The sequence below is a fragment of the Scyliorhinus torazame genome, chromosome 10 (genome assembly GCF_047496885.1).
Source record: "Scyliorhinus torazame isolate Kashiwa2021f chromosome 10, sScyTor2.1, whole genome shotgun sequence".
NCBI lineage: Eukaryota > Metazoa > Chordata > Chondrichthyes > Carcharhiniformes > Scyliorhinidae > Scyliorhinus > Scyliorhinus torazame.
Genome location: NC_092716.1, coordinates 40,642,275 through 40,663,269, shown reverse-complemented (window position 1 = coordinate 40,663,269; position 20,995 = coordinate 40,642,275). Strand labels below are relative to the sequence as shown.

The following is a 20,995-nucleotide window of genomic DNA, read 5'->3' as shown; positions in this document are numbered from 1 at the left end:
AGGGGATGGCTAGTCGACAAGGGGGGGGGGTAAAGAGCCCCTCAACCCGGCTGATCACGTGGAACGTGAGAGGGCTGAACGGGCCGATTAAAAGGGCACGGGTACTCGCACACCTAAAGAAATTAAAGGCAGATGTGGTTATCTTGCAGGAGACGCATCTGAAACTGATAGACCAGGTCAGACTACGTAAAGGATGGGTGGGGCAGGTGTTTCATTCGGGTTTGGATGCGAGGAACAGGGGGGTGGCTATCTTAGTGGGGAAACGGGTACTGTTTGAGGCAAAGACCATAGTGGCGGATAGTGGGGGTAGATATGTGATGGTGAGTGGCAGATTGCAAGGGGAGGCGGTGGTTCTGGTGAACGTATATGCCCCGAACTGGGATGATGCAAATTTTATGAGGTGTATGTTGGGACGTATCCCGGACCTGGAGGCGGGAAAGTTGGTAATGGGGGGAGACTTCAATACGGTGCTTGATCCAGGGCTGGACCGATCGAGGTTCAGGACCAGGAGGAGGCCGGCAGCGGCCAGGGTGCTCAAGGACTTCATGGAGCAGATGGGAGGGGTAGACCCCTGAAGATTTAGTAGGCCTAGGAGTAAGGAGTTCTCATTTTTCTCCCATGTCCACAAAGTATACTCACGGATAGACTTTTTTGTCTTGGGAAGGGCACTGATTCCGAAGGTGACAGGGACGGAATATACGGCCATAGCTATTTCGGACCACGCTCCACATTGGGTGGACCTGGAGGTAGGAGAGGAAAAAGAACAGCACCCACTTTGGAGAATGGATATGGGCTTATTGGCGGATGAGGGGGTATGTTTAAGGGTGAGGGGGTGCATCGAAAGGTACTTGGAGCTTAATGACAATGGAGAGGTTCAGGTGGGAGTGGTCTGGGAGGCGTTGAAGGCGGTGGTTAGAGGGGAACTGATATCCATAAGGGCACATAAAGGGAAGCAAGAGGGTAAAGAAAGGGAGCGATTGCTGAAAGAACTTTTGAGGGTGGACAGGCAATATGCGGAGGCACCGGAGGAGGGACTGTACAGGGAAAGACAAAGGCTACATGTGGAATTTGACCTGCTGACCACGGGTAAGGCAGAGGCACAGTGGAGGAGGGCACATGTGTACAGTATGAGTATGGAGAGAAGGCGAGTCGGCTACTGGCCCACCAATTGAGGAAGAGGGGAGCAGCGAGGGAGATAGGTGGGGTGAGAGATGAGGAGTGCGAGATGGAACGGGGAGCGGAGAGAGTGAACGGGGTGTTCAAGGCATTTTATGAGAGGTTATATAAGGCTCAGCCCCCCGGAAGGGAAGGAGGGAATGATGTGTTTCTTGGATCAGCTGGAATTCCCTAAGGTGGAGGAGCAGGAGAGGGCGGGACTGGGAGCACAGATTGAGATGGAGGAGGTGGTAAAAGGGATTGGGAGCATGCAGGCGGGGAAGGCCCTGGGACCGGACGGATTCCCGGTGGAGTTTTATAGGAAGTATATGGACTTACTGGCCCCGCTTTTGACGAGAACCTTTAATGAGGCTAGGGAAAGAGGGCAGCTGCCCCCGACTATGTCGGAGGCAACGATATCGCTCCTTTTGAAGAAGCAAAAAGACCCGCTGCAGTGTGGGTCCTACAGGCCCATTTCCCTTATAAATGTAGATGCTAAGCTCCTGGCCAAGGTGATGGCGACGAGGATAGAGGACTGTGTCCCGGGGGTGGTCCACGAGGATCAAACTGGGTTCGTTAAGGGGAGACAGCTGAACACGAACATACGGAGGTTGCTAGGGGTAATGATGATGCCCCCACCAGAGGGGGAGGCGGAGATAGTGGTGGCGATGGACGCCGAGAAAGCATTCAACAGAGTGGAGTGGGATTATCTGTGGGAGGTGCTGAGGAGATTTGGTTTTGGAGACGGGTATATCGGATGGGTACAGCTGCTGTATAGGGCCCCGGTGGCGAGCGTGGTCACGAACAGACAGAGGTCTGATTACTTCCGTCTTCATAGAGGGACGAGGCAGGGGTGTCCCCTGTCTCCGTTACTGTTTGCATTGGCGATTGAGCCCCTGGCCATAGCACTGAGGGGCTCCAGGAAGTGGAGGGGTGTGCTCAGGGGAGGAGAAGAACACGGGGTATCCTTGTATGCAGATGATTTATTGTTGTATGTTGCGGACCCAGTGGAGGGGATGCCTGAGATAATGCAGACACTCAGTGAGTTTGGGGAATTTTCGGGGGTACAAATTGAATATGGGTAAGAGTGAGTTGTTTGTGGTGCATCCGGGGGAGCAGAGCAGGGGAATAGATGACTTACCGCTGAGGAAGGTAACAAGAGATTTCCGGTACTTAGGGATTCAGATAGCCAGGAGTTGGGGAACCTTACACCGGCTTAATTTAACAAGATTGGTGGAACAGATGGAGGAGGATTTCAAGAGATGGGACATGGTGCCCCTGTCACTGGTGGGTAGGGTGCAGGCGGTCAAAATGGTAGTCCTCCCGAGATTCCTCTTTGTGTTTCAGTGCCTTCCGGTGATGGTCACGAAGGCTTTTTTCAAGAGAATTGAGAAAAGTGTCATGAGTTTTGTGTGGGCCAGGAAGACCCCGAGAGTGAGGAGGGGGTTCTTGCAGCATAGCAGGGATGGGGGGGGGCTGGCACTACCGAGCCTAAGTGAATACTACTGGGCCGCCAATATCTCAATGGTGTGTAAGTGGATGGGAGAAGGGGAGGGAGCGGCGTGGAAGAGATTGGAGATGGCATCCTGCAAGGGAACCAGCCTACAAGGAATGGTGACGGCGCCGTTGCCGTTCTCCCCGAGGAACTACACCACAAGTCCAGTGGTGGTGGCAACACTAAAAATTTGGGGGCAGTGGAGACGACATAGGGGAAGGACGGGAGCCTCGGTGCGGTCCCCGATAAGAAATAACCATAGGTTTGTCCCGGGGAGAATGGATGGGGGATTTGGAGCATGGCAGAGAGCTGGGGTAGTACAATTGAGAGATCTGTTCGTAGACGGGACGTTTGCGAGTCTGGGAGCGCTGACGGAAAAATATGGGTTGCCCCAAGGGAATGCATTTCGGTACATGCAACTGAGGGCTTTTGCGAGGCAACAGGTGAGGGAATTCCCGCAGCTCCCGACGCAGGAGGTTCAGGATAGAGTGATCTCAGGGACATGGGTGGGGGATGGTAGGGTGTCGGATATATACAGGGAAATGAGGGACGAGGGGGAGATCATGGTGGATGAGCTGAAGGGGAAATGGGAAGAAGAGCTGGGGGAAGAGATTGAGGAGGGGCTGTGGGCTGATGCCCTACGTAGGGTAAACTCGTCGTCCTCGTGCGCCAGGCTAAGCCTGATACAATTCGAGGTTTTACACAGGGCGCATATGACCGGAGCATGGCTCAGTAAATTTTTCGGGGTAGAGGATAGGTGTGGGAGATGCTCGAGAAGCCCAGCAAACCACACCCACATGTTCTAGTCATGTCCGGCACTACAGGGGTTCTGGGTGGGGGTGGCAAAGGTGCTTTCGAAGGTGGTGGGGGTCCGGGTCGAGCCAGGCTGGGGGTTGGCTATATTCGGGGTTGCAGAAGAGCCGGGAGTGCAGGAGGCAAAAGAGGCTGATGTCTTGGCCTTTGCGTCCCTAGTAGCCCGGCGAAGGATATTGCTTATGTGGAAGGAAGCCAAACCCCCGGGCGTGGAGACCTGGATAAATGACATGGCAGGGTTTATAAAACTAGAACGGATAAAGTTCGCACTAAGGGGTTCGGCTCAAGGGTTCACCAGGCGGTGGCAACCGTTCATTGACTACCTCGCAGAACGATAAAGGAAATGGGAAGGTAACAGCAGCAACCCAGGGGGGAGGGGGGGGTAGGGTGGGGGGGTGGGGGGGGGGGGGAGGGCCCGGGCGGGTCCTCAGGGGTGTTTTTGTATAGATATTTGTATTAGGCTATGTATATTGGATTGTTTGATTTTATTTTTGGAGAGTTATTATTTTTGATATGACAGTTGCCATTTAGTTTATATATTATTTATTTATTTGTTAAAAACGGCCACTGTTATTTATACTGCTTTACTGTTGTAAAAAGGAAAACCTTTGTATTGTTTTGTTTGGCCAAAAAATTTGAATAAAATATATATTTTTTTTAAAAAACAATCTCTCCCTCAATGCCAGCAAAACTAAAGAGCTGGTCATTGACTTCAGGAAGCAAAGTACTGTACACACCCCTGTCAGCATCAACGGGGCCGAGGTGGAGATGGTTAGCAGTTTCAAATTCCTCGGGGTGCACATCTCCAAAAATCTGTCCTGGTCCACCCACGTCGACGCTACCACCAAGAAAGCACAACAGCGCCTATACTTCCTCAGGAAATTTGGCATGTCCACATGAACCCTTACCAACTTTTACAGACGCACCATAGAAAGCATCCTATCGGGCTGCATCACAGCCTGGTATGGCAACTGCTCGGCCCAGGACCGCAAGAAACTTCAGAGTCATGAACACCGCCCAGTCCATCACACAAACCTGCCTCCCATCCATTGACTCCATCTACACCTCCCGCTGCCTGGGGAAAGCGGGCAGTATAATCAAAGATCCCCCCCCACGCGGCTTACTCACTCTTCCAACTTCTTCCATCGGGCAGGAGATACAGAAGTCTGAGAACACGCACGAACAGATTCAAAAACAGCTTCTTCCCCACTGTCACCAGACTCCTAAATGACCCTCTTATGGACTGACCTCATTAACACTACACCCTGTATGCTCCATCCGATGCCAGTGCTTATGTAGTTACATTGTGTATGTTGTGTTGCCCTATTGTGTATTTTCTTTTATTTCCGTTTCATGTATTTAATGATCTGTTGAGCTGCTCGCAGAACAATACTTTTCACTGTACCTCGGTACACGTGACAATAAACAAATCCAATCCAATGCTTTCTGCAGATCTCTGCTGACTACAACAGCTTGACAATATGCTCCATTGTTGAAAGTAGCTTGACAGCTTCATGTGCAGAGCCTGTGGTAGAACCTGCCTCGCAAGAATTGGCTTTCACAGCCATCAGCAAATGAAGACATTCCACCTGAATCGATTGAACATAGAACATAGAACATAGAGTGCAGAAGGAGGCCATTCGGCCCATCAAGTCTGCACCGACCCACTTAAGCCTTCACTTCCTCCCTAAACCCTCCTAACCTTTTTGGACACTAAGGGGCAATTTATCATGGCCAATCCATCTAACCTGCACGTCTTTGGACTGTGGGAAGAAACCTAAGCACCCGGAGGAAACCCAGATATCACGGGGAGAACGTGCAGACTCCACACAGACAGTGACCCAGCGGGGAATCAAACCTGTGACCCTGGAGCTGTGAGGCAACTGTGCTAACCACTATTCTACCGTGCTGCCCTAACTTGCTTGCTATGTGTGTCATCTCTCACAGATAAAATGTAAATGTCGCCACAGTCTGTTCTCCTCTTTGAGAGCTGGCTGGTGGCAATTTAACCTGAGGGTCACCTCATCAAAGGCAAGGGGCAAGGTTACAAAAGTGGGGTCTTCATGAATAACCTCAGCCAGTACGGGAATTGAACCTGCACTGTTGGCATTGCCCCACATCTCAAACCAGCCATCCAGCCTTCTGAGTCAATGGTGTCCCAATCTCTCGCTACAATGGGGAGTGCCAGCTCCCCACAAAGTGGGGCTATGATCGGCCTCAGCCACGCATTCCCCGTTCAGGCCCTTTATTCAATGCGAGTTGCGTTGAAAAGCCACGTGTTTCTCGCCACTGCGAGCGCCGGGAAACATGCGGCTAAACGCGCTCACTCGGGGATTTGGTTCCCTTTTGAGAGAATCACGCCCAAGATTTCAAAAACAGATGAGCTAAGGCAGAGTGGAGACAGGTGATATTACAGACGTGAAAATAAGAGGATTTAACAAGTTTTATGCACATTATGGTTCGTTGCTGCAATTCATAACAGAGTCAGAGGAATAATGCATATTGTGTCGGACAGAATGTCCACTGTCTTGCCCACAAACAACATCACATACAAACACACAAAAATTAGTTTTCCCAACTTTTTTAATAACCCATAATTTATGTCTGAATAACAAATCAAAAGGAATTGATAGCCTTGGAATTCTGATTGTGTACATTGGAAAAACACCTGGTGCCAAATGACTACAATAGTCATAAATCAAGAACTCAACAATTTGCCCATTGTGTGAGTGAGCGTTCCTGTGTAAGGGTGTGTGACTTGGGGGGGGGGGGGGTCAATTGGTTGAAGAATTTGCACTAATTAGGTCTGAACTAATTTGCCAAGTGTAGCCAAGGGAGAGGAAGGTCCCCAAACTTTCTGTTGTGTTTAATTTGGATAGCCAACAAGTATGACTGGTATGGAAAAGAGAAATAAAAACCATAAAGGCATTGGTGTAGTACGAGATTTTCTTCCTAAACTGGATTAAAGCACATTTTTGGGCAGAGTAGAGAGAGCCTTACTCTCTCTGTGGCTATGTTGTGGTGATGTGGAAGCCTATTCTATGAGCATTGGGTACCCAAGGTATAAATTACCCTATTGTTCTAAACTCAGTACTTTGCTGTGATTAGAACAAAAAGAAAATCATCAAATAATAACTTAACAATGGTTTTTTCCCCCGGAACTGTTACCCTGCAATCCTTCTGACGATTCGGCAAACACACTCTTCAGAGTGAAACTCTTTTAATTGTACATTTTCAATTGAAGCAGATAATTAACTGAATGACCTTTGCCAGCTGCAGGTGAACAATGGGAACCCACTCGTGCATTTCTCACAATGTTATGCCCATTCATTTTATGCATAGAGCATTCCGGCAAAGTTCCAGTGATTTGCAAGTATGAGTTCTTTTCAGAAATGCGATTATGTAAAGTCAGTTCTAAGCAGTCCACGCAAGTGCAGTGGACATTCTTTCTGCCTCACATCAAGGTCCAAATTCACCGATATTGAACTGAAATAAAAATTGAATTAACAGAGAATTTATCATAGAGCCACAGTCCTCCCAAAAATGAAATATTCCAACTGCAAAATTAACTGCTAAATATAGCATAAATGACATCTTTCAATGTGCATATCTTGTAATTGTAGTGCTATGTCTGAAACCACTGTAATATATCACAAGTGACAACATCAGGGAAACATTTGGCTTATTTTTGAAGCCAGTGACAACTTTTGCAATGTGACAGCTCAATAGTGTTTGTGCAAGGATCTTGCAATCCTTCTGCACTTCATACACATTTCAGAAGACTTTATTAAATCAAAAAAACAGCAGATGAACAAAATATGAAATAAGTTCCTGTACGTCCAAAAAGACATTCATGATTTAAACTGGATTCTCATCCGGACTCAACCAGCTGAACTTGTATTTTCTCCGCGGTACGACAAGATCCAGGGATAATAGTTTCTGCTCACGTTCAGACTCGACGAGTCGATATCCAAGTATATTCATGGCTCCCATACAGGCTTCCTGTATTTTTAAAATCTTTGCAAATGGCACCTCAGTCCTCCATGCCTGAGATATGGTTCTAGCATTCCTAGATGTTATTTTGAAAGCTGATCCAGTTCCTTCTCCATGTGTGATGTTATATATCCAAGACTTAAGTTTTGGAGTCAAAGTTAAATCAGCAAATTTATACATTGCTGATATTTCATGAAGTGGATCTCTTACTACATCTTCATACCGCACCATCATGTAGTGTCGTTTCAGAAGATCTGGAGCATGCTTGGTTGCTGTCTCATGGATCTGGACGTGACTTCTGCAAACCTCTTTCATGACTTCAAGGTTTGATGTTTCAGCTTTCTCTCTTTCAATAGTTTTACCATGAGAATCCAAAACAATGCCACTGTCTCGCATTAGTGCCTGGAAGGATTTACTACGAGACTTCACGACAGCCCGAGGGTCTCTAACGAGGTGGATGATTTTGAGGTTGAGTGAGGGATCAGTGAGGAGAGGAAACAATGACATTAACTCAAAGAATCTCACTTCTTTTATCACAATATGATTGTATGTTTTGCATGCTTCCTCCATTTTAAAAAATTTGGACGTGTTGCAATGTTTCTTGCATGTTTCTTCATTGCTGAGGTCCGTTCTTTCATAATAATCACACGTGGGTGGTGAGCAGAGGGCTCTGCTGACCTCCCATTGGAACAGGTCAGACACCAGTCTGTTTTCATGCATGTAGGCATCAAATACTGACATGTCACACATGAATGTAGATCGTATAAGGTCTCTCACAGCCATTTGCAAGACCTTCGCACTGTTTTGATACATGCTGACCCACACATGCCAGGCAGGTTCCATTAAGTAAAATACATCAGGGTGTTGACTGAACATTTGTCCCACAAAGGAAGAACCTGATCTCCAGGATGAAAGAATAAGGATGTGTACCTTCTTATTCTGTTCTTCAGATATATCAGATATATCAATCTTTTGTCTAGAATAGATGACGATCAAAGCAAAACTTTGAATAGCCACAAATACAGCAATGCTTGTAGCTACAAAGGTTAGCCTCACCATAGCGATGGTTACTAATGTGGTAATGATCTGTAAAATAAAACACAGACATTAGAGATTGCTTCAAAACTATACGGCCACACATCTAACCAATGATTTGCAATTGGCAAGATATAAAAACGGAGGGCTGGATTCTCCGGTCGCCGACGCCTGAATCACGTTCGGTGATTGCCAAAGAATCAAATGTTCCTGACAAAATCGGGGGCTGCACCGCTTTCACGATGCTCCGCCCCCCTCCAAAGCAGCATACTCGGAGACTACGCCGCGCGACGTATCGACGGCCTCAGGACATTGCCTGAGGCCTGTTCCCCGATGCTCCGTCCCTGACCGGCCGAGATCACTGCGGTGTCGGTCGCGTGTGGTCTCACCCATCGGGAACTTAGCGTGGCAGCTACGGACTCAGTCCAGCGCCGCCATAGTCAGGGGAGGGCCGATCCGTGGGCAAGGGGGGGAGACTTTATTAGGGGCTGGGGCATTGTGGGAGGGGGTGGTTTGAGGCACGCGAGGCGGCCAAAGGATAGGACTATTTCGCCGGCCGGGTCCGCGAGCGGCCGGCATCATGGAGCACGGCGCGGCCACTGATCCGGCAATTCTCCGGGCTGTATCGGCAGCTAGTGCCGGGTGCTCTACGCTGCCAACATGCTAGCCACTGGTCAAACGGAGGATCGGTAGCTGTTTTACGCCATTTTGTCTGTTGTAACACGCCACCGTTCCCATTCCAGCATGGGGACTTAGCCTCAAAGTCGGAAAATCCAGCCCAGGAAGTTTCACAAAATAAAACAGTCAAATATTATATTCAGAATCTTCTCCTTGGTGTCACATTGTTGAATTTGCATCCAGCTGGGCTGGAAATTCTAAGCTAGAGTTGGAAGTGGATGGAAATCCTGGATGCAAACCGTGGAAGTTTAACTCTGAAGCGAGCATGCCTTTTTCCTCAGCAGGGTTCCTGCCTGGAAGCCAGCAGGTTTGACTCTGTCAGACAAAGAATGCTGTAGCAGGGGCTACGTGGGGAATGAGGCAAGTAATAGGCAGAGCTAAGCTATTTCACAACCAATGCATCAGACCTAAGCTCTGCAGTCCTGCCACACTTTTTAAAAATTAATTTACGGGATGTGGGCATCACTGTCTTGGCCAGCATTTATTGCCCATCCCTAGTTGCCTTCCAGAGGGTGGTGGTGATCTGCCTTCTTAAATCGTTGCAGTCCCTGAGGTGTAGGTCCATCCACAGTGTGAGCTAGGGTGGGAGTTCCAGGATTATTACAGTGGGAAATTTTGAGACTAGTCAAAAAGAAAAATGAAGCATACATAAGCCCACTCAAAGACAAAGGAGGGAAGTTATGCGTGGAGTCAAAGGAAGTGGGTGAGGTCTTTAATGAGAACTTTGCATCGGTATTCACCAAGGAGAGAGACATGATAGATATTGAGGTTAGGGATGGATGTGTGAATACTCTAGGACATGTCAGTATAATGAAGGAGTGCTGGATATCTTAAATTGCATTACAGTAGACAAGTCCCCTGAGCTGGATGGGATATATCCCAGGTGACTGTGAGAGGCAAGAGAGAAAATAGCTGGGGCCTTAACAGATATCTTTGCATCATCTTTGCCACAGACGAGGGACGGGATTCTCCCAACCCCCGCCGGGTCGGAGAATCGGCGGGGGGGGTGGGGGGGCGGCGGGAATCCCGCCTAGCCGCCCCGACGCCGGCTGCCGAATTCTCCAGCGCCAGTGTTTTGGCGGGGGTGGAAATCGCGCCGCGCCAGTCGGGGGCCGTTGGCAGCGGCCCTCCCAGCGATTCTCCGCGATGGGCCGAGCGGCTGCCCGTTTTTGGCCAGTCCCACCGGTGTAAATTACACAAGGTTCTTACCGGCAGGACGTGACTCAGGGGGGCGTGGGGGAATCTGGCCCTGGGGGGCCCCCCATGGTGGCCTGGCCCACGATCGGGGCCCACCGATCTGCGGGCGGGCCTGTGCCGTGGGGGCACTCTTTCCCTCTGCGCCAGCCTCTGTAAAGCTCCGCCATGGCCGGCGTGGAGAAGAAACCCCCTGCACATGCACTGGGATCACGCCAGCGGTTCTGCGCATGCGCTGACTCGCGCCAGCCGGCGGAGGCCCTTCGCCCAACCCCGCCGGCGCTGGCCGAGCCCCCGAAGGTGCAGAGGATTCCGCACCTTCTGGGCGGCCTGACGCCGGAGTGATTCTCGCCACACCTCGGCACCGGTCCAGGCCGCCCGCCGGTTACCGGAGAACCCCGGCCAAGGTTCCAGAGGACTGGAGAATAGCCAATGTCATCCCTTTGTTTAAGAAGGAAAGCAGGGATAATCCAGGTAATTATAGGCCGGTGAGCCTGACATCAGTGGTGGGGAAGCTATTGAAGAAGATCCTGTGGGACAGAATTTATACACATTTGGAAGCTAATGGACTAGTGATAGGCCACATGGTTTTGGGCGGGGAAGGTCATGTCTTACCAACTGAATTTTTTGAGGAGGTGACAAAATGCCAGGAAAGGCCTTTGGCGCCATGCCAGCCGGGGCCGAAGGGATTCCGCCGGCCAGCGGAAGTCGGCGCATGCATGGGAGCGTCAGCGGCTGCTGACGTCCTCCCCGCGCATGCGCGGGGGGGGGGTCACTTCTGCATCGGCCATCGCGGAGGCTAAGGCCGAGGCGGAGGGAAATGTGTGCCCCCACGGCACAGGCCCGCCCGCAGATCGGTGGGCCCCGATCACGGGCCAAGCCACCGTGGGGCCACCCCCCGGGGCCAGATTGCCCCGCGCCCCCCCAGGATCCCGGAGCCCACCCGCACCTCCAGTCTCGCCGGTAAGGTAGGTGGTTTAATCTACGCCGGCGGGACAAGCATTTTAGCGGCGGGACTTTGGCCCATTCGGGCCGGAGAACCGCCGGGGGGGGGGGGTGCCGGAGACTTCGGCAACCGGCGGGGACGGGATTCACGCCAGCCCCCGGCGATTCTCCGACCCGGCGGGGGGTCGGAGAATCTCGCCCCTGATTCACATCGTCGCCAAAAAACTAATCAGTTCTTGTTGCCTGGGATGAAACAATTAAGTTACGAAGAGAGCTTGGATAGGCAAGGATTGTTTTCACTGGAGCAGAGAAGACTGAGGGATGACCCTGAGGTGAGGGGAATGGGCATGGTGGATAGGGAACAGCTGTTCCCCCTTGTTGAAGGGTCAGTCACAAGGGGACACAAGTTCAAGGTGAGGGGCAGGAGGTTTAGGGGGGATTTGAGGAAAATCTTTTTTACCCAGAGGGTGGTACCAGTCTGGAATGCACTGCCTGGGAGAGTCGGGTTGCCTCACATCCTTCAAAAAGTACTTGGATGAGCACTTGGCACATCATACATTCAAGGCTATGGGCCAAGTGCTGGGAAATGGGGTTAGGTAGGTAGGTCAGGTGTTTTTCCTGTGGTGTTGCAGACTTCTGCACTGTATTTTACTGTGATACTTCCTCCAGCCATACCCTAGCCACGTCCCACGTTTTGTTCAAATTCATCCAATAGTTTTTGAGATATATTGGCCGGGACTCTCTGTTGTGAGTTGGCCTCGCTACCGCTACTAGCGAGAATGAAGAATTTGGGTGCTCAGCCAAATCTCCATTCACTGCAGTAGCACCAGAGAATCCCGCCGGTGAGTAGGGACGGAGAATCCCGCCGGAGTGAAGGGACAGAGAATCCCACTGGTGTGAAGGGACGGAGAATCCCGCTGGTGTGAAGGGACGGAGAATCCCGCTGGTGTGAAGGGACGGAGAATCCCGCTGGTGTGAAGGGACGGAGAATCCCGCCGGTGTGAAGGGACGGAGAATCCCGCTGGTGTGAAGGGACGGAGAATCCCGCCGGTGTGAAGGGACGGAGAATCCCGCTGGTGTGAAGGGACGGAGAATCCCGCCGGTGTGAAGGGTCGGAGAATCCCGCTGGTGTGAAGGGACGGAGAATCTCGCCGGTGTGAAGGGACGGAGAATCCCGCCGGTGTGAAGGGACGGAGAATCCCGCCGGTGTGAAGGGACAGAGAATCCCGCTGGTGTGAAGGGACGGAGAATCCCGCTGGTGTGAAGGGACGGAGAATCCCGCCCATTGTTAATGGACAAACAGATAAACAAATAGGAGCACTCACCTTCAGTGACAAAGGAATAAGGATAAAATGCATTATGTTATATGGGGACTAAATTATGTCTTTACACCCTCGGCTAATTAATCTTTGCTCTGTGTCTCCACTTCACCCGACAGCTACACTTTACTTCCGATGTGCAACTTCATGAGCAATCAAGCAGTAAAACACATGCAGATGCATATACACACACAAGGAAGCTGGTGTTCATCCTCATGACTCAGAGGAAATGCTGTTTTAACTCATGTAACATTCAATATGTTAGCAAACCATGGATTTAAGATTTTTGAATATGTCAAATTTCTGACTACTTTTATATTTCCTTTCAGCGAATGGCAAAGTAACACTGGTTATGCAGCACTAATCCTTTGTTTGAATGCGTTTTTATCGTGGTGGGTTTCCATTGCATGCTTATCTGAGCAGCAGCCACACAACAATCGGGAATGGGCAGCACAGAGGACAAGCAGACAGGGGTCCCCTAATGTTGCAGGCAGTACAACAAACAGGCCACACACATCAAAGAGAAATTGGACGGACCTTTGCTAATACCATGCACCACATTAGAGTCCGAAGCCTCAGAAAGTGGTAGAATGGGTATTACTAGAAAAGACAATGCTTGCTGAAGATTGGTATGATGGACCTTTTACTAGTGTGGAGTTCAAAAAAGTACACGTTGTCGTAAAAGCTTTAACACAAAACACAAGATATCACTGCAAAAGATTTAGTTCTCAGTCAGACACCTTGGTGACATTTTATGAACAACATAATTTTTTTGCAGACTCACTTTCTTCAGTAAATATGAGCTTTGTGAGGTTCACAATATGCATCAACAAGAGCACAATAGTGAAGGGGGGTTGATACCTTATCTTGGCCAATCCTTTTAGCTAGGTGGTAAGTCAATTGGTTTTTTTTCCAGTTGGAAGCACAATAATCCAACCCTTCAATGCCTCTCCTCTGATATCCATGGAAGACTGCCCTTGCGGTGTTCCATTCTTACTGATTGCAATCATTGCATCTCTAGAAGTGGCTTCGTTCCCCTGTTTTGCACACCATTACGGCTAGAGTTCCCCAAGGATCTGTCCTTGACCCTCATCTACGATCTGCCTCTGCAGATACATGGGGCAGAATTTTACGGCCCTGTCATGTCTGTAAAATATGCCAAGTCATTCAAAGCTCCATTGACTTTGGTGAGAATGGAAGATCCTGGCAGCCTGAGAGGATGTAAATCTCCACCCATTGCCAGTTTCATATATGCTAACTGCATTCAGCTCTACCCAATTACCATCTGGTTTGACCTCTCTCCTACCTCTGTGTTGTTCAGCATTCACTCCTGCAATTCCCTCAAGTCAAACATTGAAAAGACTGGATGCGTTGTCTGTGGCCCACTTACAAACTCCATTCCCTTTACATTGATTCCATCGTCCTCTCTGACCACTATCCCAGATTGAATTGAACTGTTTACAGCCTTGAAGCCCTATCTGACCCACAACTAAACTTCTGACGCTACAGACTCTACCCACCATGAAGACTGCTTACTTCCAACCTTGTAACTTCACTCTGCCACTTGTTACTGAAACCCTCACCCATTCTTTGTCACCTCTGGGTCCAACTATCCGAGTGCTCTTGAGAGAAACCTCCAATTCTTTACATTCAGTAAATCTTAATTCACCCAAAAACCTGCCTTTAACTTATTCCATTCAACCAAAATAGCCCTGAACTACACTGACAATGCTTCAAATGAAAGTTATCATCTTATTCTTTAAATACTTCCATGGTTTCATCTACCCTGACCTCTAACTCGCCGATCACTTTGCAGTTCTCCAACTCTGGATTCTTCTGCACCCGATTCCCTTTCCCCACCTGTGATGAATGGGTAATGTAATGTGCCTTTAAGATCATGCATGTAATGTCCCTTTAAGACCGGGTTTGGAACCCTGGGGAACTCCGCCTCCGGCTCCACCTCCCAGGGGCTGGATATAAGGTGACGTTCTGTGGGCGGCGCTCAGTGAGCACTCATCTCTCCGGCTGGCGAAGTTCTCTGTTTATTAAAGCCTTTGTTTTACGAGTACACTCTCTCGTGTCATAATTGAGGGTATATCAATTTAATAAACAGATTACGATAGGATGGATAGCGGTCTCAAGCCAGAAAAACTCGACCTGGACGCACGCACGCCGCAAGTCAAAGAAATTTTTGAAGACTGGCTTTGGTGTTTTAAGGCCTACCTGGACTCCTCGGCAGACCCTGTCGCCAAGCCTCGCAAGCTGCGCCTACTCCACACCCGGCAGGCCACAGAATCTCCGGCCTGATCGAGAAGGCGGCCAACTACAGCGCGGCGATCGAGATTGTGAGGAAGCGTTTCGTAAAACCCATCAATGAGGTACATGCACGGCATCTGCTCTCTACTCGCCGGCAGCGCTCAGGGGAATCGCTGGACGAGTACTTGGAAAAGCTCACCATTCTCGCTAGAAACTGTAACCATCAAGATGTGACCACGGAGGTCCACATGAAACTACACGGGCGGGATTCTCTGCAATCGGCGCGATGTCCACCGACCGGCGCCAAAAATGGCGTGAATCAGTCCAGCATTGCGCCGTCCCAAAGGTGCGGAATTCTCCGCATCTTGAGGGGCCGAGCCCTCACCTTGGGCGAAATTCTCCGGAAACGGCGCGATGTCCGCCGACTGGCGCCCAAAACGGCGCATATCAGTCGGGCATCGCGCCGCCCAAAGGTGCGGAATGCTCCGCATTTTGGGGGCCGAGCCCCAACCTTAAGGGGCTAGGTCGGCGCCGGACGAATTTCCGCCACGCCAGCTGGCGGAAAAGGCCTTTGGTGCCCCGCCAGCTGGCGCAGAAATGACATCTCCGGGCGGCGCATGCACGGGAGCGTCAGCGGCCGTTCACAGCATCCCCACGCATGCGCATTGGAGGGAGTCTCTTCCGCCTCCGCCATGGTGGAGACCGTGGCGAAGGTGGAAGGGAAAGAGTGCCCTCACGGCACAGGCCCGCCTGCGGATCGGTGGGCCCCCATCACGGGCCAGGCCACCGTGGGGGCACCCCCCCAGGGGCCAGATCGCCCCGCGCCCCCCCCCCCCAGGACCCCGGAGCCAGCCCGCGCCGCCTTGTTCCGCCGTTCGAAAGGTGGTTCAATCCACGCCAGCTGGCGTGGGTTGACAACGGCGGAACTTCGGCCCATCGCGGACTGGAGAATCGCCGGGGCTGGGCCCGCCGACCGGCGCGATTTCCGCCGACCGGCGCGGCGCGATTCCCGCCCCCGCCGAATCTCCGGTGGCGGCGGATTTGGGACACGGCGGGGGCGGGATTCACGCTGGCCCCCGGCGATTCTCCGACCCGGTGGGGGGTCGGAGATTCGCGCCCCACATCCGCGACGCCTATGTGTCTGGAATCCAAACGAACTATATTAGGCAGCGACTCCTGGAAAACGGGGCGAAAGGTCTGCAGGAAACGATAACGCTCGTCTCCTCTCTGGAGGTGGCCTACCAGAACCTCGGCATGTATCCCACGGATCCTGCGAGCCCCTCTCAGCCTTCCCAAGACTCGGCCACGCCACGGGCCTGCGCCGCGCCGCGACCGAGACCGCCGACACAATGTGCTTTTTCTGTGGGCAGGGCCAGCATCCACGACAGCGCTGCCCAGCCCGTTCCACGACCTGTAGCGACTGCGGAAAGAAGATGCATTTCGTGAAGGTCTGCCTGACCAGGCCCAAGGCACAGAAACAAATAGCCCAACAGGCCCAAAAATCGAGCTCACAGGCCCGCAGGCCCCGCAACGCGGCTGCGCGCTGGCCGGACACGCCCCTTTCTGATGCGTCATCGGCCTCGTGTGAGTCATGGGGGCGGCCATCTTCTAAACCTGACACGTGCGACCGATGGGGGTGGCCATTTTGTGACTCCGACTCAGCAGAAGACTCAGGCTACCCACAGCTGGGAGCAATCACCCTCGACCAGTCGCGGCCAAACCACCTGCGAAACTCCATGATGCTCGTCCAGATCAACGGGTTCGACACTCCCTGCCTTTTCGACTCCGGGAGCATGGAGAGTTTCGTACACACAGAAACGGTAAGGCGCTGCTCCCTGCACACCTATCCCGCATCCCAAACCATCGCGCTTGCCTCTGGGTCCCATTCGGTCCATATCAAGGGGTACTGTATTGCGAATCACGTGATCCAGGGCGCCGAAGGTTTGCACTGAGTGCTGAATTTGGTGCTTTTTGAGTGCGATAGTGAGAGTTTGGTGACCGAGGGAGTATAAGGCTTCATTTTTATCTAAAGTTTAGTCTTTCTTTTATTTAGTTAATTAACTTAAAAGTTGCCGTTTGGTTTAGAAGAAGGTGAATTTTCAATCAGCTTTAAACAGGCTTCTACTTCTAGGCACTTGCAGCTGGAGCTTGTTAATTAGTTAATTGGATTAGGCCAGTTTTTCAGAGGCTAGATTCACAGTATAAAAGTGATCCCCTACAGTGCAGACTTTGTTTGCACTGAGTGCTGAATTTGGTGCTTTTTGAGTGCAATAGTGAGAGTTTGGTGACCGAGGGAGTGCTGAATTTGGTGCATTTGAGTGCGATAGTGAGAGTTTGGTGACCGAGGGAGTGCTGAATTTGGTGCTTTTTGAGTGCGATAGTGAGAGTTTGGTGACCGAGGGAGTTAGGTGAAGAGGGAGTAAGGTGCTCCTTTCATTTTGTTTCCGACATTTCCGCAAAGAGTGCGAAGAGAGCCAGGAGTTTACAGGAAGTGTAGCTGACTGGGAGCAGAGTCGAAGGGCGGAGATCTAGTTAGTCCATACAGCAGCTATATTCTTTAAGGTAAGAGGGGATGGAGGCTAGGCCAGTTACATGCTCCTCCTGTAGGATGTGGGTGGTGAGGGATACCACCGGTGTCCCCACTGACTATACCTGCGGGAAGTGCACCCAACTTCAGCTCCTCAAAGACCGTGTTAGGGAACTGGAGCTGAAGCTGGATGAACTTCGGATCATCCGGGAGGCAGAGGGGGTGATTGAGAAGAGTTACAGGGAGGTAACCACACCCAAGGTACAGGACAAGAATAGCTGGGTTACAGTCAGGGGGAAAAAAACAAACAGGCAGACAGTGCAGGGATCCCTCGTGGCCGTTCCCCTTCAAAACAAGTATACCGTTTTGGATGCTGTTGGGGGGGATGACCTACCGGGGGAAGGCCCTAGCGGTCAGGTCTCTGGCGCGGAGTCTGGCTCTGGGGCTCAGAAGGGAAGGGGGGAGAATAGAAAAGCAATAGTTGTAGGAGATTCAATGGTTAGGGGAATAGATAGGAGATTCTGTGGTCGCGAGCGAGACTCCCGGAAGGTATGTTGCCTCCCGGGTGCCAGGGCCAGGGATGTCTCGGATCGTGTCTTCAGGATCCTTAAGGGGGAGGGTGAGCAGCCAGAAGTCGTGGTGCACATTGGTACCAACGACATAGGTAGGAAAAGGGGTGTGGAGGTAATAAACAAGTTTAGGGAGTTAGGCTGGAAGTTGAAAGCCAGGACAGACAGAGTTGTCATCTCTGGTTTGTTGCCGGTGCCACGTGATAGCGAGGCTAGGAATAGGGAGAGAGTGCAGTTGAACACGTGGCTGCAGGAATGGTGTAGGAGGGAGGGCTTCAGGCATTTGGATAATTGGAGCGCATTCTGGGGAAGGTGGGACCTGTACAAGCAGGACGGGTTGCATCTGAACCAGAGGGGCACCAATATCCTGGGAGGGAGGTTTGCTAGTACTCTTCGGGAGGGTTTAAACTAATTTGGCAGGGGAATGGGAACCGGATTTGTAGTCCAGCAACTAAGGTAGCCGATATTCAGGACGCCAAAGCATGTAATGAGGCAGTGGGGAAGGGAACACTGACAAAGGAGAGTATTTGCAGGCACGGAGATGGGTTGAAGTGTGTATACTTCAACGCAAGAAGCATCAGGAATAAGGTGGGTGAACTTAAGGCATGGATCGGTACTTGGGACTACGATGTGGTGGCCATCACGGAAACTTGGATAGAAGAGGGGCAGAAATGGTTGTTGCAGGTCCCTGGTTATAGATGTTTCAATAAGATTAGGGAGGGTGGTAAAAGAGGTGGGGGGGTGGCATTATTAATTAGAGATAGTATAACAGCTGCAGAAAGGCAGTTCGAGGAGTATCACCCTATTGAGGTAGTATGGGTTGAAGTCAGAAATAGGAAAGGAGCAGTCACCTTGTTAGGAGTTTTCTATAGGCCCCCCAATAGTAACAGAGATGTGGAGGAACAGATTGGGAAACAGATTTTGGAAAGGTGCAGAAGTCATAGGGTAGTAGTCATGGGCGACTTTAACTTCCCAAATATTGAGTGGAAACTCTTTAGATCAAATAGTTTGGATGGGGTGGTGTTTGTGCAGTGTGTCCAGGAAGCTTTTCTAACACAGTATGTAGATTGTCCGACCAGAGGAGGGGCAATATTGGATTTAGTACTGGGTAATGAACCAGGGCAAGTGATAGATTTGTTAGTGGAGGAGCATTTTGGAGATAGTGACCACAATTCTGTGACTTTCACTTTAGTAATGGAGAGGGATAGGTACGTGCAACAGGGCAAGGTTTACAATTGGGGGAAGGGTAAATATGATGTTGTCAGACAAGAATTGAAGTGCATAAGTTGGGAACATAGGCTGGCAGGGAAGGACACAAGTGAAATGTGGAACTTGTTCAAGGAACAGGTGCTACGTGTCCTTGATATGTATGTCCCTGTCAGGCAGGGAAGAGATGGTCGAGTGAGGGAACCATGGTTGACAAGAGAGGTTGAATGTCTTGTTAAGAGGAAAAAGGTGACTTATGTGAGGCTGAGGAAACAAGGTTCAGACAGGGCATTGGAGGGATACAAGATAGCCAGGAGGGAACTGAAGAAAGGGATTAGGAGAGCTAAGAGAGGGCATGAACAATCTTTGGCGGGTAGGATCAAGGAAAACCCCAAGGCCTTTTACACATATGTGAGAAATATGAGAATGACTAGAGCGAGGGTAGGTCCGATCAAGGACAGTAGCGGGAGATTGTGTATTGAGTCTGAAGAGATAGGAGAGGTCTTGAATGAGTATTTTTCTTCTGTATTTACAAATGAGAGGGGCGATATTGTTGGAGAGGACAGTGTGAAACAGATTGGTAAGCTCGAGGAAATACTTGTCAGGAAGGAAGATGTGTTGGGCATTTTGAAAAACTTGAGGATAGACAAGTCCCCCGGGCCTGACGGGATATATCCAAGGATTCTATGGGAAGCAAGAGATGAAATTGCAGAGCCGTTGGCAATGATCTTTTCGTCCTCACTGTCAACAGGGGTGGTACCAGGGGATTGGAGAGTGGCGAATGTCGTGCCCCTGTTCAAAAAAGGAACTAGGGATAACCCTGGGAATTACAGGCCAGTTAGTCTTACTTCGGTGGTAGGCAAAGTAATGGAAAGGGTACTGAAGGATAGGATTTCTGAGCATCTGGAAAGACACTGCTTGATTAGGGATAGTCAGCACGGATTTGTGAGGGGTAGGTCTTGCCTTACAAATCTTATTGAATTCTTTGAGGAGGTGACCAAGCATGTGGATGAAGGTAAAGCAGTGGATGTAGTGTACATGGATTTTAGTAAGGCATTTGATAAAGTTCCCCATGGTAGGCTTATGCAGAAAGTAAGGAGGCATGGGATAGTGGGAAATTTGGCCAGTTGGATAACGAACTGGCTAACCGATAGAAGTCAGAGAGTGGTGGTGGATGGCAAATATTCAGCCTGGATCCCAGTTACCAGTGGCGTACCGCAGGGATCAGTTCTGGGTCCTCTGCTGTTTGTGATTTTCATTAATGACTTGGATGAGGGAGTTGAAGGGTGGGTCAGTAAATTTGCAGACGATACGAAGATTGGTGGAGTTGTGGATAGTAAGGAGGGCTGTTGTCGGCTGCAAAGAGACATAGATAGGATGCAGAGCTGGGCTGAGAAGTGGCAGATGGAGTTTAACCCTGAAAAGTGTGAGGTTGTCCATTTTGGAAGGACAAATATGAATGCGGAATATAGGGTTAACGGTAGAGTTCTTGGCAATGTGGAGGAGCAGAGAGATCTTGGGGTCTATGTTCATACATCTTTGAAAGTTGCCACTCAAGTGGATAGAGCTGTGAAGAAGACCTATGGTGTGCTCGCGTTCATTAACAGAGGGATTGAATTTAAGAGCCGTGAGGTTATGATGCAGCTGTACAAAACTTTGGTAAGGCCACATTTGGAGTACTGTGTACAGTTCTGGTCGCCTCATTTTAGTAAGGATGTGGAAGCTCTGGAAAAGGTGCAAAGAAGATTTATCAGGATGTTGCCTGGAATGGAGAGTAGGTCTTACGAGGAAAGGTTGAGGGTACTAGGCC

General features: G+C 50.4%; 1 protein-coding gene across 3 annotated transcripts in view; it reads right to left on the bottom strand.

The window, feature by feature from the left end:
- Positions 1-6,028: 6,028 nt before the first annotated feature.
- The window catches only part of chst6 (carbohydrate sulfotransferase 6), a 65,586-nt gene continuing 50,619 nt past the window's right edge, over positions 6,029-20,995 (bottom strand). For all 3 annotated transcript variants that reach the window (XM_072517975.1, XM_072517973.1, XM_072517974.1), the window contains exon 2: positions 6,029-8,542. In XM_072517975.1, the coding sequence (XP_072374076.1) occupies positions 7,322-8,515 (1,194 nt within the window). In that variant the 5' untranslated portion in view covers positions 8,516-8,542 and the 3' untranslated portion in view covers positions 6,029-7,321. The remainder of the gene's footprint in view (positions 8,543-20,995) is intronic.